The sequence below is a fragment of the Fusarium vanettenii genome (genome assembly GCF_000151355.1).
Source record: "Fusarium vanettenii 77-13-4 chromosome 9 genomic scaffold NECHAsca_6_chr9_2_0, whole genome shotgun sequence".
Classification (NCBI taxonomy): Eukaryota; Fungi; Ascomycota; class Sordariomycetes; order Hypocreales; family Nectriaceae; genus Fusarium; species Fusarium vanettenii.
This window is the reverse complement of record NW_003315877.1, coordinates 2,076,798-2,091,071: the sequence shown is the minus strand read 5'-3', so window position 1 is coordinate 2,091,071 and position 14,274 is coordinate 2,076,798. Positions and strand designations below refer to the sequence as shown.

Sequence of the window (14,274 nt, the reverse complement as noted above, 5' to 3'; positions counted from 1 at the left end):
ACTCTCAAGGGAGGCTTGTTCCTTTATAGATACGACAGACACATGCTACCATCTTGTCAGGAGGGGCGGTAGTCAAGCCAGTTGCCTGTTGTGTGAGATGGCTTGACTACTTCGATAGACTTGCAAGTCGAGTCCTTGTGCAAGGGTTCAACCAGTACACTCTACGCCTCCGTCCTTTCGGTGTGGTGCGGAGTAATCTTGTCCCATCCGTCGGACCAACTATCACCATCGGTTCAATGCCCAGATTCCACCGAGCCAGGTGAACAAGTCAGGCGACGCAACCGTGCATTGTGCAGAGTGAAATTGGCTGCTCTCACTGGCGACTCCTCGGTTCAATTGCCTCAGCGTGAATGAACAGTCATTGCCCCGGGTCTCGCATCCTGCTTGATCTGGTGAATAGCAGAGCGCGATCCCAGGGTTTTAATAGACAGCTGGCCTGCATTTAATCGTGTGCAGAACAGCACCATCTGCCTCGATTCCTTCTCTCTCAGAAAAGACAAACTCGCTGTGCCCGCCAACATGGATAAGAACGGTTTTGTTAAAGATGATGTGAGTATCTGTTTCCGCCGAAAAAGATCGTGTCGTCTCTGACTTTCCCGCCGATCAGGCCGCCTACAGTGATGCGAGCAAGGCGTTGACTTTCTTGCACATGCCACCGACCAAGGTATGCCTTCATATCACCTAACACTATCTTCATATTAACCTTGAGCCGCAGTACCACAACCCAAGCCTTACCAAAGAAGAACAAGAGGTGACGGACCAGCTCTACCGTGGCTGGCTCCATTACTGGAACCATGAGTCGCGCCAGGACTTTGCCAACGGCATGAATGGAGCACGCCGCTTCTATGACTTTGAAGACATGCTGAGCTATGACATGTTTGGCAACACCATCCGAGGCAGCTTCAAGGAGCACTTTGAGTCCATCTTCCCATACTGGAACGATGGGCACATGGAGTACAAGGACTTCGAAGTCACTGCCCTGTCCAAAGAGTATGCCTTCTCCACCATGATCCAGCATACCTGGGGTACTGCCGGCGGAGTTCCGTTTGACACAGCTTTCAGGAGGACTGGGATCGCGAGGAAGAATAGCCAGGGCGAGTGGAAGTGGATTCATGAGCACTTGAGCTTCCCCACCGACATGAAAACCAAGCAAGCCGACTTCACAGCCTCGCTCGACCCAGTCAAGGCAACCAAGCTAGCGTAGCGATGCCTTTCAGGGTGTATCGAAGGCCGAATAGGTTCAGATAGTTCAGATAGCTTTGTGTACGGGCGGGAACGTTCATTTCTCGCTGTACTAGCATATGCGTGTCGATTGATGCTTTGATAGCTCATGAATTCGATGGCGAACGTTTTGACACTCATGACTGTGACTTTGACACAATAAACGCCTGGATCGTAAGTGCAAGGAGCCCTATCCTCAAATATCTGGACGTCCATAATGTCCTTAACCTCTTGGCATCGCAAGGCTGCCAGTTCTCGGTGACTGGTCAGCTTCTTGGGGTGGAGCAAGAGGAAAGAAGAGATCGGCGTAGGAATCAAAAGACATGTCATCTAGCTGTCCTCTTTCAGATAGTATGCCGAGCCAGTTGGTTGTCATGGGGGAAGTCTGTGTCCTTGTGCCTGGTGCAAGGCCTTCGAGGTCCGGAATGAAGGCCGACGGATCGAAAAGCTCAGGCATAAAATCGGCAGGTGCGAGCTGTTCAGTGACGCCCAGTCCATTAGCCAGACTCCCTTCGAAGCCATCTTTCGTGTCCGCAAAGACTGAACTGGGTGCAGCCCCTGACCTCCGCCTGGCCCCTCGCTGATTCTCGGCAGAACGAACCTCCAACTCGGCCAGAAGCCTTCTCTTGTGCCTCAGAAGCCTCTCCAGTGAGTCCACGTTGCGCAGTAGCGTAAGAGGCGTCCCCCAGAATAGCGAGTAACGTTGACAGGTGAGTCGAAGAAGGGCAAGCTTAGACTCAGTCTCCGCCTCTATGCCAAGTCCGTACACCTTGCGGAGGATCTGCAGGGACGCCGCCAACCATACAGTGCTAGCCAGGAAGGGATTCATCCACTTGACATGCCACTCGGGAGCGTTTTGCAAGACAAACTGTATGTTGTCGGCAGCCTCGAGGCAGTTCCGCAGGCCTTCGCAGTTTGACATGGCGCCTGCAGGTGGCCGAGGGGTTGAAGTCCAACCAAAGGGCGGATCAGGGACAATCTCTGTGAACAGGGTACCCGATGCGATCTCGCCGAACGCTTGATGGTGGAAAATCTGAAAGCGTGCCAGCTGTGTCATGAGGAAGAGCGAATAGCGTGCCACATCCACCAGCGTCGCCTGGGCAGCCGACGACCCGGAGTTCGGTGGTGCCTGCGCACTTTGAGCGTGAGAAAACAGCCTCTCTCCTTGATAGGCGAGTGTCGTCGGTAAGGCAGAGACGGTTTGCTGCAGGGCCTGGGTGAGAAAGTATAGTTGCTGGTCACCGGCGACCGGCGACTTCTTGCAAAAGACGTTCTTGAAGTACTGCTGTAGATCAGTTGTCTCGTCTTGCCCTCTCCAATCTGACCGGATGCCCTGCAGACTGCCTCTCGCCAAAGCCTGTGCATCCCGCATTATCGAATTGAGGACGATGAACCAGGCAGTCGGGCTATCGTTGTCACACTTCTTCAGCTTCTTCCATCTTTCGCCTGGCTGTGGGTGAAGGAAACTGCTCTGGCGGTATTGACCACTGAACCAGTCACGATCGGGGATCGGGAGGTATGTTTCGTTCACTGACCAGTCTATGGCCAAAGGACACCTCTTTATCGTCGAAGCAAAGACATCCATTTCCCAGATAGCCCACCAGCAACGTCGCTCCTCCTCCTTGCCAACCCATTTTCGGATGCCGTCCTCATCGCGTGGAGGGAGTATTGGGGCGCCGTAGTCGATGAGGTTAAGATGCTGCTCGTAGGCAACCCGAACGCAAGAGCCCAGCAGTCGCCATCCCTTGCCTCGAACACCTCGAATCAACTCGTTGAAGGTACAAAGGACCATGGCTTGGAGGACAGAAAGGGAGGGAACTTCATCGTCCGTATCTCTGAGTGAATCATCAAGCGCTTTTGTGGCAATCTTGTGGAACTGATCTGATGATGGCAAGCTACCAGTGTCAGGGCTACTCAAATCCGAGCACGCTGGAAAGAACTTGATTGACACGGAGAACATGGAAGCGAGAAGGGCTACCAAGGTCGAAAGGGACGTGATGGTTTGTATCTTTGCCCCAAAAGTCGGGCGATGAAATAAGGAAAACGCCGTCATATTGTCGAGATACAAATCGGTCCTAGGTTACGCGTCAGCTGGGCATCGCGGGCATTGCACAATGAGCGAGTGGTTGGCGTACAGTGTCTGGAGGTTGTCGACTGAGATATTCAGCGTGTCGCAAGCCTGATCTATCAATCTTTGGGCTCCAACGAGGTTAATGAAGAAGCCATCAGACGAAACTGCAGCTGCCGACTGCTGCGATGAGGGTTCTTGACGCGATTCATGGGTAGGATGGATGAGGGAGGAGAGGCTGATGGCGCGGACGAAATTTGCGGCCGCCTGGTCTGAAGAATCTGACACATCTGTAGATGCATCGTCAAAAACCGTGGAGATGGGCGAAGGGGGGTAAGAGGCAAGGTCGATGAGGCTGGTGATGCTGGGGCGAGCCTCATGTCCAGGCGGTGGAATGGGCACGTGACCCTGCAGCGTGTCACGATCGGATGGAGCCTGCGACATGGACATGGCGTCCTTGGACGCGTTTTCACTGCCGCCATCTTTGTGACCTTCGCTTTTCGAGTTGCTTTGTCCATGGTGTGATCTATTGCGAGGCCGCCTGCGCTCGCGGAGTCGTGAGCCTGGGGGTGAGGGCAAATCCCGTCAGCAGCTAGATTGGCAGACCAGCAACCTGGATAGAACTCCCATATAGGAGAACTCTCTCTGAGAACTCACCAAGCTTCGGCCCAGGTTTCATGCGTTTGGATGGGTAGACGCAAGACTGTGACGTCCTATCACAGGGACCACAGGAGGGCATAACGCGGTCGCTTTACCCCAGCTCGTCAGCGACTTGTTCGAAGGCTCGTCCATGGCTGCCAATTCATCACTTCTCTTACCATTTCGTCTTGCGTCTACATAGAGCCAGTCGAGTTAGCCGTGTGTCATCTCAAAGACAGTCCAGGGGTTTGACTTGCCTCTTGCAAAGATTGCAGGCGAGTTCGGAGATCTCTTTGCGGGACCCGTGGTCTGAAGACCATCGTCTTTCTGCGTGCTCGCTCATTGCTCCGAGTTTGAGCCCTTGTTGTCAGAGATTAGACGAGTGTGTTGGTAGGAAGGAGGATGAAGAGAGACAGCGCGAGCCCCAGACCTCGAGGTTGTAGATCGACTCTTGGTAGGCAAGCCCGGCCCTCGGTCGGACCTAGACCAATAGGATCACAGGGAAAAGAAAGAGGACTCCCTGGCAAGCGAACTGTGGCTTAAGAAATATGCACACTGATTGGCTGCCAAGGGCTTCCCCAGACTCCCGGGATCAGCACTCGAAGCGGGGAACCCTGTCCAGACGCCAACTTGTTCTTGGCGAAAGTTGGGGAAAGGAACAGGCCACGCCATTGGCTCCTCCGCAGCCTGATGGGTGTGATCCCCCCATCGGCCTAATTTCACGTCGGCCTAATTACAAACGTGTCCATGTCAATGGTCAAAGATGTGAGTGAGCGGAGGGGGATTTCCGTCCTTCTGGGAGCCCCTTGTTTGAATAGTGGAGGTTGAGGGAAACCTGGCAGACAACCTGTGGTCTGTGCAGCTATGTGGGTGCTACCCTACAGAGTAGATTTTAGAAATGGTGGTTTACCTGAGAATAACAAGATGCAAGAAGACACGGCCATTGTGAATTAAGGAGTCGAATCGCAGTAAAAGGGAGCCTTTTATATTTGCACCAGCCAGGGTTTATCTTGATTCTGCTACACTTTACGACACATTGACCCGAAGACATCCGGGGTCAAGAGTCTAAGTTGCTTCTTTTGTTCACAATGCTATTCGTTCAGCCTCACCTCTTTGCCATTGGCAGCAAACTACCTAACCAACTAACGGCTTGATTTCGGGACATTATAGCACCCTGCCCTTTTTTGGCAGGCATTTCAAATATGTTGTTGAAGTGAATAACTTCCATTGTATAAAACAGGGGATGCTTCGCCGTGTCCATGTCAATTTCAACACTCTCGACTCCTCCTTTGCGCTATATTGAACTGGGTAGAAAAAGACACAGCCAGACTCTCAATCTTTCAACATGTCGGCCAACCCGAAAGTCACGACTGGAAATATCTATGTTCGTCCCTCGTTTCCTGACAGGTAGTCAAGTATCAACTCCGTGTCGTCGGCTAACCTGAAAACCAGACCATCCTGGTAGCAGGCATGGGAAGCTTTGTCTTTGGATACGCCAACAATGCCATCGCCGGAAGTCTTGTGCAACAATCCTTTGTCAGCAAGTTTCTTAGTGACGGAAATGCCGATTCTGTCATAGGAGGCATTCTCGGAGTGTACGTTTGGGAAGAGCTTGGGTAGCAACTCGCATTGGCTAACAAACTTGTCTGAAATAGCTTCCTGGGCGGAGGACTTATAGGATCCGTTATCCAAGCTCCCATCTCGAACCGATTCGGACGACGCATTGCCACTGGCTCTGCAGCAGTTCTCACCGTCTTGTCCGGCGCCTTGCAGGCTGGCAGCGTCCACATCGCCATGTTCATAGTAGGCCGGTTCATCTGTGGCGTTGGAGCCGGGATCGTCATCACCAACTGTCCCGTCTACATGAGCGAGATCTCTCCTCCTCATGTTAGAGGACTGCTGGTCGGTAACCACGCCATCTCGATTGTTTACGCCTACATCTTTTCATCTCTCATGGCTCTCGCATTCAACTACGTGGATACATCGTACCAATGGCGACTACAGTTCATCCTTCTCACCTTCTTCGGTCTCTTGCTTTTGTGCTCGTTGATGATCCTGCCAGAGTCTCCACGGTGGCTCTGTGAGGTAGGCCGGTACCCCGAGGCATGGGAGATTATCCAGAGTCTTCACAAGCACAAGGATGGTGTCGATAACGAGACAGCTGCCACCGAGATGGCCCAGATCAAGGCTGAGATTGAGGCTGAAAAGTCCCTGCCCGTTGGCTACGTGCACATCTTCCGAACCCCGGCACTACGCCATCGTGCCATCTGCTCCATCCTGACTTGGGTAATGGGGCAGTCCACCGGTATTCTGGTAATCGCCAACCTGACTCCTGTTCTGTTTGGAAAACTTGGCTACGGACCTACCTTGCAGCTCGGACTATCCATCGTCTGGACCGTTTGTGCCTTACTTGGATGCTATGTTAACGCACTTCTTGTGGACCGGGTGGGGAGGGTCAAGCTTCTGGGTAAGTACATGTCTTCTCGGACGACGGCCACGCGCGTAGGACTCATGCTAATTCATATGGCGTAGTTGGGGGCGGCTTTCTCTGTAGCGCGATGCTCGTGGTTGAGGCCGTATTGCAAAAGTACTACCTCGGCTCCGATAACGCTGCTGGTACAAGTGCGGCCGTTGCGTTTTACTTCCTCTTCATCTTTGTGTACGGGTGCACCGTCGACTGCGCAGCCTACATCTACATTTCCGAAATCTGGCCTACCCACCTTCGAAGCTACGGCAACACCCTCGGCATCGTCACCTTCTTCAGCTGCGCTATTGCATATACTAGCCCGGCAACTCTGGCGATGGAGAAAATTGGCTGGAAGTACTACTTTGTCATGGTTTCTGTTTGTTGCGCTTCTTCCATCGCCATGATATTTGTATGCCCCGAGGTAAGTTTCACTCGACCAATACCGGAGTAATCTCGTTCGAGGGTGACAAATACTGACTGATACTACGCTGCAGACTGCAAAGCTCACACTGGAAGAGATCAGTGCCCAATTCGGTGAACCAATTGCGACCGTTGCCCCTGTAGTGGGCGTTGAGCATGAGAAGGACCTGAACGAGAGCGGCCATGAACTGAGGATCGAGACTGTTAGCAAGTAGACGTAGGCTTGTTTCTGCTAAGCACTAAGGGGACTCCTTTGGGAGCTGTTGTTTCCTGGGTCTGTAGGGAAGCTCAATGGCATCAAGGAGAAGCGATGGCGATGAGTAGGATATCAAGGCAGCTTAAGCAGCAGGTAGTTGAAGAGTCTCTGCTCTTTCCCTCATCCTCGTAATATAATCAAATTGACGTGTTGATTTTCAGGATGCGTTTCCAGGTGGCTATTGCCCCTCCTTTATTTCATGCCGTTCTTCTAAATGGACTACCTCTTACTATCTTTACGATAGGAAGTAAAGTGAAGTTCTTATGCATGAATCTCTTTGCGCAAAACTTTCAATAGCCGTGTTTTCATCTCAATTGGGCGAAGAAGAGCGGCACGAGTGATAATGACTTGATTAAGCAAAGCCGTCTATACTTGGGTGCCTACAACCTTGTCCTTTAACCCAATGTGTCCATTAAACACCTGCGAACGGTGGACTTCGGTAGATCTCGTCAAGGGCTCAATGTCTGCAGCGAGTGACTTGGATTCGACTGAATTTTGCAATGCCTCCCACGCCTGCAACGATTTAAAACTGAGTAATGTCAGCACTGGAAGAAAGCTTGATCAACAATACGTCAGGCAACTCACCGCAACCACAATGTGCTCATTGTCGTGTCCCTGCATTCTTTCAAGACCAGTGCACTCTGCAGGCCGATGGGGGCCTGGCGAGCCTTTGTTGAGAAACTGACCAGACGGTCCAGAACCTGTCCTCGCCGACTGTCTTCGGCGGCCCAGTAGTGGATTGCCACCACGATGCTGGCCTTTGAGTCGGCGTCAGGGTCATCCTCCCGCTTCAGGTACCCACCGTACTGGTCGTAATGATGGAGGTCATAATCTGGACTCCCAAGCCCTTGCACAGTTCTGAGCAGTCTGTCCTTATCGACAAGTTCCATCTCGCGCTTGAAAATGTCGGACGAAACATGGTCTATGAAGAAGCCGATGGGGTGAGTATATCCTTCCAATCCCCAGAGAGTGTCTTTGGCGCCGTCTAGATCGTAACCCCAGTAGTAGGAATCGCCGTAGGGCTCTGTCTTGGATACCTCGCAAAGATGGACGAGCCTTTCTCTCCACTGTGAATAGTGTCCAAAATTAGTGGCGAGCCTTGTAACAAGAGGTGTGTCAAGGGGTGGCACTCACAAATTCAAGAGCTCCATCTCTGCTGATAACCCGCGCAAGAACAAAGAACTTGGGAGTCATGGTGAACGACGCGTGCGGGTAATGGTATCCTTGCGCTATACTCGAGGGGTTTCTGGCTGTTATTAGTAGCGCGACTAGCCCGGGATGGGACAAGGCGAGTGGAAAAGCGGCGCCGTCGGCCCCGCAGTCGGAGCCATCTAAACAACCCGAACATTGCCCCGTGCCGAAGTTGCGCCTCCGGGACAACTTCCGGAGAGCCCCACACCGTGCATCAGCTGGTCTACCTCAGCGGCGAACTAAGTAGACAGTGGTCTTTGACGGAGACGCATCTCGAATTGATTCTGGCCCTCGGACTGATAGGCTGGTTTGTTGTCGTATGTCCAAGATGGTCAATAAGATGCTTTGTTCGGCTCAATATGCCTGGCGGTGGAAGGCAAATGTCACGGAACCCGAGAGTGAGTATCTAGCGAATTAATTGATCTCAGAGCCTACAGTCTAATTCGCCTGCGCGTGTAGCAGTAACGGCAAAAGAAAGAAGGGCAGAACGTTCATCCAGTTGACCATGGCCTCGACTATCGCATCTCTCTTGCTACAGCTGTGGCAGATCGTCCTGACCCGTCTGTTGGCCTGGATCTCGACCGTACAAGGTCGGACGACAACTCGAAGCGACACCATCTCAACCAACGAGCGTTGCATCGCCAGAAAGATTGAAGCTGAAAAGGTCCAATGCCTTGTTCTTTTTGGCACGCAGTCAGGGACTGCCCAGACCATCGCCGAAAAGCTGGCCCGAGAGGCACACGCGAGGTTTGGTCTGGAATGCCTTCTCGCTCCCTTCGACGACTATGACTTCAACAACATGTGTAAAATATCAGCGGACACTTTAGTATTGCTGGTAATGGCTTCCTATGGCGATGGCGAGCCTACAGACGACGCCTGCCAGTTCTACAGTCTCTTGACCGGCGGGTCGTCGTGGCTCGATGAGCCTGGAGGCAACGGGCTCGGCAACCTGAGATTTGGAGCATTTGGACTTGGGAACAGCACCTACACCCACTACAATAAGGTGATGCGACGAGTCAACGATCAGCTGCTTGCGAGCGGCGCCCAGCGGCTGGGTGCTCTGGGCGAAAGCGATGACAGCAGGGAGACTCCAGAGGAAACGTTTCTTCAGTGGAAGGAAGAGATGTGGTCGCACGCAGTGAAGGCAATGGAGTTGGAGGAGCGTGTTGCCGTCTTTGAGCCTTCATACGAAATCTTGGAGGTGCAGACTGAAGACGAGAGGTCGGACAAGCCCTCTAGTCTCCCCAAGCACCACAGCCCGGGCCCGATCGGAGCTACTTGTGTTCCCATTCACGCCTCACGCAGCCTGGTATCTACCGAAGATAGAAACTGTGTCCACGTGGAATTGGACATTTCAGGTTCTGGCCTCTGCTATGAGACGGGGGATCACCTCGGGGTCTGGCCTACAAATCCGCGGGCCGAAGTTGAGCGCTTCTTGCAAAAGTTTGGGCTGTGGGACAAGCGAAAGAGGACCATATCTATCCACAGAAAAGAGGGTGACTGCTCATCCCAATCGCCATTACCGCCTACTGTTTCTGTGGAGGATCTTGCTCTTCGCTATCTAGACATATGCGGGCCTGTCTCCCGTCAGTCACTGTCCATCATGGCTGACTTTGTGACCGATGAGACCCAGCGCACTACCCTCAAGGGACTTGGAGCAGACAAGAGCCATTTCTTGAAGCTGACAGAAGGCAAGTACTTCAATACGGCGCTGCTCCTGGAGCATCTTTTCCCCGACGATGAGGCTGTGACGGTGCCACTTGCAATCCTGCTCGAGTGTGTGCCCAAGCTTCAACCCAGGTTCTACTCGATATCCTCTTCCGCCATCGCAGACAGGCAAAGGCCGACCATCACGGCCTCGGCGCAGTCGCTTCCCGTGCCGGAAACATCACGCCGTTTCTTGGGCGTGGCATCCAACTTTATTCTAGACTCTAGCCGTACCAGAGAGTCCATCTTGCCAGTCTTCGTCCGCACTTCGAGCTTCAGGTTACCAGGGGATCTGTCTACCCCTGTGTTGATGATTGGCCCTGGCACAGGTGTCGCACCGTTTCGTGGATTCATCAGAGAAAGAGTACAGCAGAAACGGAAAGGTCAGGAAATCGGAACCCTTACGCTGCTTTACAGCTGTCGCAGAGAAGATGAGGACTTTTTATACAAGGACGAGTGGAGTGTGAGTGCCAGGACAATTCCGAAAGCCGTCAAGGTGGCTTGATGGGTCTAGCTAATAGGAGAACTACACAGGCATACCAGGATGAACTTGGCGACAAGTTCCAAATGCACGTGGCATTTTCTCGACAGACAGAGAAAAAGGTCTATGTCCAGGACATCCTGATGGGAAAATGGGAGGAGGTGATGCGCATCATTCGCAACAACGGAGCCGTATACGTATGTGGCGATGTGCGCATGGGTAAGGGCGTGTATTCCACCCTCCGCGACATACTGGTAATGGCAGAGGGGATCTCTCAAGATGAAGCCGAGGACAGACTGCGAGATATGAAGCAGTCCCGTTTCTATCATGTAAGAAAACACTCCGCCCTTTGTCTGTTTGCATGGCTAAGAAGCGTCTAGGAGGATGTTTGGTGATTCGAGAGATAGGCCGCAAAACATGGTGCGAGTACATTCCAAATGGTCTAGTCGTCAGCATAGAGTCTAAAATTGTTCCCCTTGGTTCATGTCGGCTCCGACAAAGGGCATCCTCCTTTATGGATGTATGTGGCATTGACAGTCGATGCCAACTACGTAGCAATCAAGGCACCGACCATGCCTTGCCTGACCAGAGGATTGGAATATGAAAGTATAGCTACTTCAAAGTGTTGTCGTCAGACGTATTGGTATGAAGACGCTCCGTAACAGGCAATCAAACAAAACAGAAGCAGCAACGTCACGTTTCCAACAGTTCCGAGCCCAGCCAACCCGCCCTTGGCCACTTTCCCCTGAGACAGACGTTGATTCATTTCTTCGTCGACCTGAGTTGTGTTGTGTTGCCCTTGGTCAGAATGCTCTTTCTCTACGCCGTAGCAGAACGATTGCCATACCTTTTTGGAGCCGCTCTCGAGCTCACCGACACAGAGCGTATCGAGTATCTCGAGCGCATCGCTGCTATGTTGAATCTCGTCAAACGGCTGCGAGGCATTTGTGCCTGCAAATTCTAGTATGGCCTCTGCCCCGCCCCTGGTGTGTCTGTCAGAACGGACTCTCTGCGACGACTGGAGAAGGAAGCCACAGACGGATGACTCTCGAGGAACCGGGTGCAATTGTACACTTTGCCGTGAATTGCCACGTAGACCGTGCCGTCTTTGTTTCGCTCGGCCACGTCCTGGAGCGTGTACTTGGTGGCTGTCATTGTTGGGACAACAGGGAGAGAAGTGATTGAGGGCTACGCCGACGATTGAAGTCGAGACTAGGAAAGAGAAGATGGATAGGGGCATCCATCTTCCTCGACTTGCTTCGCCATTCGTATACTCGAGGCTTGTTCTTGCGATTGAAGATAATGTTTGTCCGGTGTTCAGATGGCCGGCCTAGTCTACTCTCTTGTCCCCGGGCGATCCTCGGACGAAAGGTGAAGGTTACGGGCCATCTTCGCTGTGTTGTGTTGACACAACCGAGTCCATCCTAAGGCACTGAAGAGTACATTTGCGGTTGTTACTTATTGATCTTCTCATTCAAAATGGCGCAAGATTGTTCAAAATGGCCTCTTTGTAAAACTCAGATAGGTATCTTTTACACTTGATCAAAGATCGAGTGTTTGCCCACCTACCTACGCTACCTGGTTACATACCCGCTCATTCACAGTCAATTGATACGAATTACACGAACCCCCCAAAGATTTTGCTTAAAGCCGCGAGAAAAGGCGGCGAAAGAAATGCGGACCACCCAGGACACAGGCGATCAGGGGGGTGTGACCGACACCGAATGCCTCATTGTCGGGTGTGGTCCTTCGGGAGCATCTCTGGCGTGCTTCCTGGCGTCCTATGGTCAGTATAGAACAAACCTCATTTCGCCAAGGCGTTCCGTTGCTGACATGGTGGGGGGAAAGGCCTGGAAGGCATCATGATAGGAGCAGCGCCCGGCACGGCCAACACGCCCCGCGCACACATTACCAATATGGCGGCCCTGGGTAAGTCAACAGTTTAATAGCAATATGCTCGATGAAGCGTGGCTGACGGATGGGACGCAGAATGCTTGCGCGACATTGGACTTGATCGAGACATTCTGCAAGTCGCCTCCAAGGGTCATTGCATGGTACACACCCGATGGTGTCACAGCATGGCGGGTGACGAGTTTGCGAGGCTCTACTCATGGGGCAACGATCCCGCGCGAAAGGTCATCTCATTCACCAGACAACTAGGCGATTACCGAGCATCTCTAACCTCTCCTGTGTAGGGCGACTATGAGACGGCCAGTCCATGCGATCCCGTGGACGTTCCCCAGACTCTCCTCGAGCCTGTTCTAATCCGGCACGCCTCCCACAACGGCTTCAAAGTCACCTTCAACACGGTTCTCTTGTCTTTTAGCAAAGATACGGCGACTGGCTTGATAACTGCTGTAGTTCGCGACAAGATCTCCCAGTTGGTCTACCGGATCCGAACCCGCTACCTGTTCGGGGCAGACGGAGCCCAGAGCGAGGTTGTCAAGCAGCTTGAACTCCCCCTGTCCCGGAAACCAAGTCAGGGACTTGCCATCAACGTGTTGGTCAAGGCGGACCTCTCCCACCTGGTCGACTCTCGCCGAGGTAATCTTCACTGGATCATGCAGCCGGACCTCGAACATCCCGAGTTCGGTTGGCTGGGTATTGTGCGCATGGTTAAACCGTGGGATGAGTGGATGTTTATCTTGTTCCCTAACCGTGATTGGGATACCAAGGGTCAGCCGACAAGCGAGCAATATCTCGAGCGCATCCGCCAGTTTATTGGAGATGACACATCCGCTGAGATCTTGAACACGTCCAAGTGGTTCATCAATGAGATTGTGGCCGAAGAATATTCGCGCGGCAACGTGTAAGTGCGGTCGATCGCCCAAAAGATGTCTCCCCATACTGACTTGACTCATGATAGATTCTGCTTGGGTGATGCCGTACACCGTCACCCTCCGATGAATGGCCTGGGATCCAACACATGCATCCAAGATGCCTTCAATCTGGCCTGGAAGATCGCCTACGTCCACAACGGCTGGGCTTCCTCTGCACTCCTCCAGACTTATAGCCAGGAGAGGCAGCCCGTCGGAGAGTCCATCATCACGCGGGCTAACCAGGCCTTCCGCGACCACACCGATATCTGGAATGCCATCGGCGCTCTGCCCTCTGATGATGTCGAAGCTCGGCGTCGCATCCTGGATGAACTCAAGTTGGCTACTCCCGAAGGAGAGGCAAGGCGCAAGCTCTTCCACGCAGCCATCAAGAATTCGTCTCACGAGTTCCATGGTCTAGGAATTGAGATGAACCAGCACTACTCTGGCGCTGGCATTTACGGTGCTGATGAGCCCAGGCCCTACTCACCCACAGGACGTGCGGCAGAGGATCCCGTGCTATACCACGAACCCAGCACGTACCCTGGCCGCCGACTGCCACACGTATGGCTCAACACGACGATCCCCTCAAATGCCGTCAGCACGATAGACCTAGCTGGGGGAGGCAACTTTGTCCTGTTCACCGGTATAGGCGGCGACTCTTGGAAAACCGCCGCCCAACGCGTCGGGGACTACCTAGGAACCCCTCTCAAGGCCTACTCGATCGGCTTTCGCCAAGAGTGGGAGGATTTCTACTTTAGCTGGCAGGAGGTCAGGGAGGTTGAGGATTCAGGGGCCGTTCTAGTCCGTCCGGATCGATTTGTCGCCTGGCGAGCTCAAAAGGTTCTACCTAGCGAAGATGAATGCGTGGAAAAGCTGTGCACCGTGATGCGGAGCATTTTGGGCTTCACTTCATGAAGTTCTAACACTTTAACCTTTATTAAAGTTTCTTTTTCGCTCTTTTACCACTAGGCGTGAAGCATTGTTTGCGTGACCCTCTTCCCGCCT

General features: G+C 52.9%; 6 protein-coding genes across 6 annotated transcripts; 4 read left to right on the top strand and 2 right to left on the bottom strand.

Annotated features, from left to right (window-relative positions):
- Nucleotides 1-519: 519 nt before the first annotated feature.
- NECHADRAFT_85174 (uncharacterized protein) lies at nucleotides 520-1,089 on the top strand (the record flags this gene model as incomplete). Its single annotated transcript, XM_003050602.1, has 4 exons — nucleotides 520-549; nucleotides 608-664; nucleotides 716-990; nucleotides 1,056-1,089. 4 exons carry the CDS (start codon nucleotides 520-522, stop codon nucleotides 1,087-1,089), a joined length of 396 nt encoding a protein of 131 aa, XP_003050648.1.
- Nucleotides 1,090-1,444: 355 nt separating this feature from the next.
- On the bottom strand, nucleotides 1,445-4,872 carry NECHADRAFT_85173 (uncharacterized protein; the record flags this gene model as incomplete). The annotated part of the gene is made up of 6 exons (XM_003050196.1): nucleotides 1,445-3,296; nucleotides 3,357-3,852; nucleotides 3,947-4,002; nucleotides 4,108-4,122; nucleotides 4,485-4,657; nucleotides 4,867-4,872. The coding sequence occupies 6 exons, from the start codon at nucleotides 4,870-4,872 to the stop codon at nucleotides 1,445-1,447; spliced, it is 2,598 nt and encodes an 865-aa protein (XP_003050242.1).
- Nucleotides 4,873-5,273: 401 nt separating this feature from the next.
- On the top strand, nucleotides 5,274-7,030 carry NECHADRAFT_85172 (uncharacterized protein; the record flags this gene model as incomplete). Its single annotated transcript, XM_003050601.1, has 5 exons — nucleotides 5,274-5,312; nucleotides 5,381-5,523; nucleotides 5,584-6,395; nucleotides 6,461-6,816; nucleotides 6,890-7,030. The coding sequence occupies 5 exons, from the start codon at nucleotides 5,274-5,276 to the stop codon at nucleotides 7,028-7,030; spliced, it is 1,491 nt and encodes a 496-aa protein (XP_003050647.1).
- A 407-nt stretch (nucleotides 7,031-7,437) lies between these two features.
- NECHADRAFT_85171 (uncharacterized protein) lies at nucleotides 7,438-8,265 on the bottom strand (the record flags this gene model as incomplete). The annotated part of the gene is made up of 4 exons (XM_003050195.1): nucleotides 7,438-7,584; nucleotides 7,657-7,752; nucleotides 7,818-8,138; nucleotides 8,206-8,265. The coding sequence occupies 4 exons, from the start codon at nucleotides 8,263-8,265 to the stop codon at nucleotides 7,438-7,440; spliced, it is 624 nt and encodes a 207-aa protein (XP_003050241.1).
- A 628-nt stretch (nucleotides 8,266-8,893) lies between these two features.
- NECHADRAFT_22114 (uncharacterized protein) lies at nucleotides 8,894-10,776 on the top strand (the record flags this gene model as incomplete). The annotated part of the gene is made up of 2 exons (XM_003050600.1): nucleotides 8,894-10,432; nucleotides 10,504-10,776. Coding segments are annotated over 2 exons (1,812 nt in total), but the record flags the coding sequence as incomplete, so codon positions are not given.
- Nucleotides 10,777-12,124: 1,348 nt separating this feature from the next.
- NECHADRAFT_48727 (uncharacterized protein) lies at nucleotides 12,125-14,184 on the top strand (the record flags this gene model as incomplete). The annotated part of the gene is made up of 5 exons (XM_003050599.1): nucleotides 12,125-12,236; nucleotides 12,299-12,383; nucleotides 12,417-12,585; nucleotides 12,646-13,259; nucleotides 13,317-14,184. 5 exons carry the CDS (start codon nucleotides 12,125-12,127, stop codon nucleotides 14,182-14,184), a joined length of 1,848 nt encoding a protein of 615 aa, XP_003050645.1.
- Nucleotides 14,185-14,274: the final 90 nt, after the last annotated feature.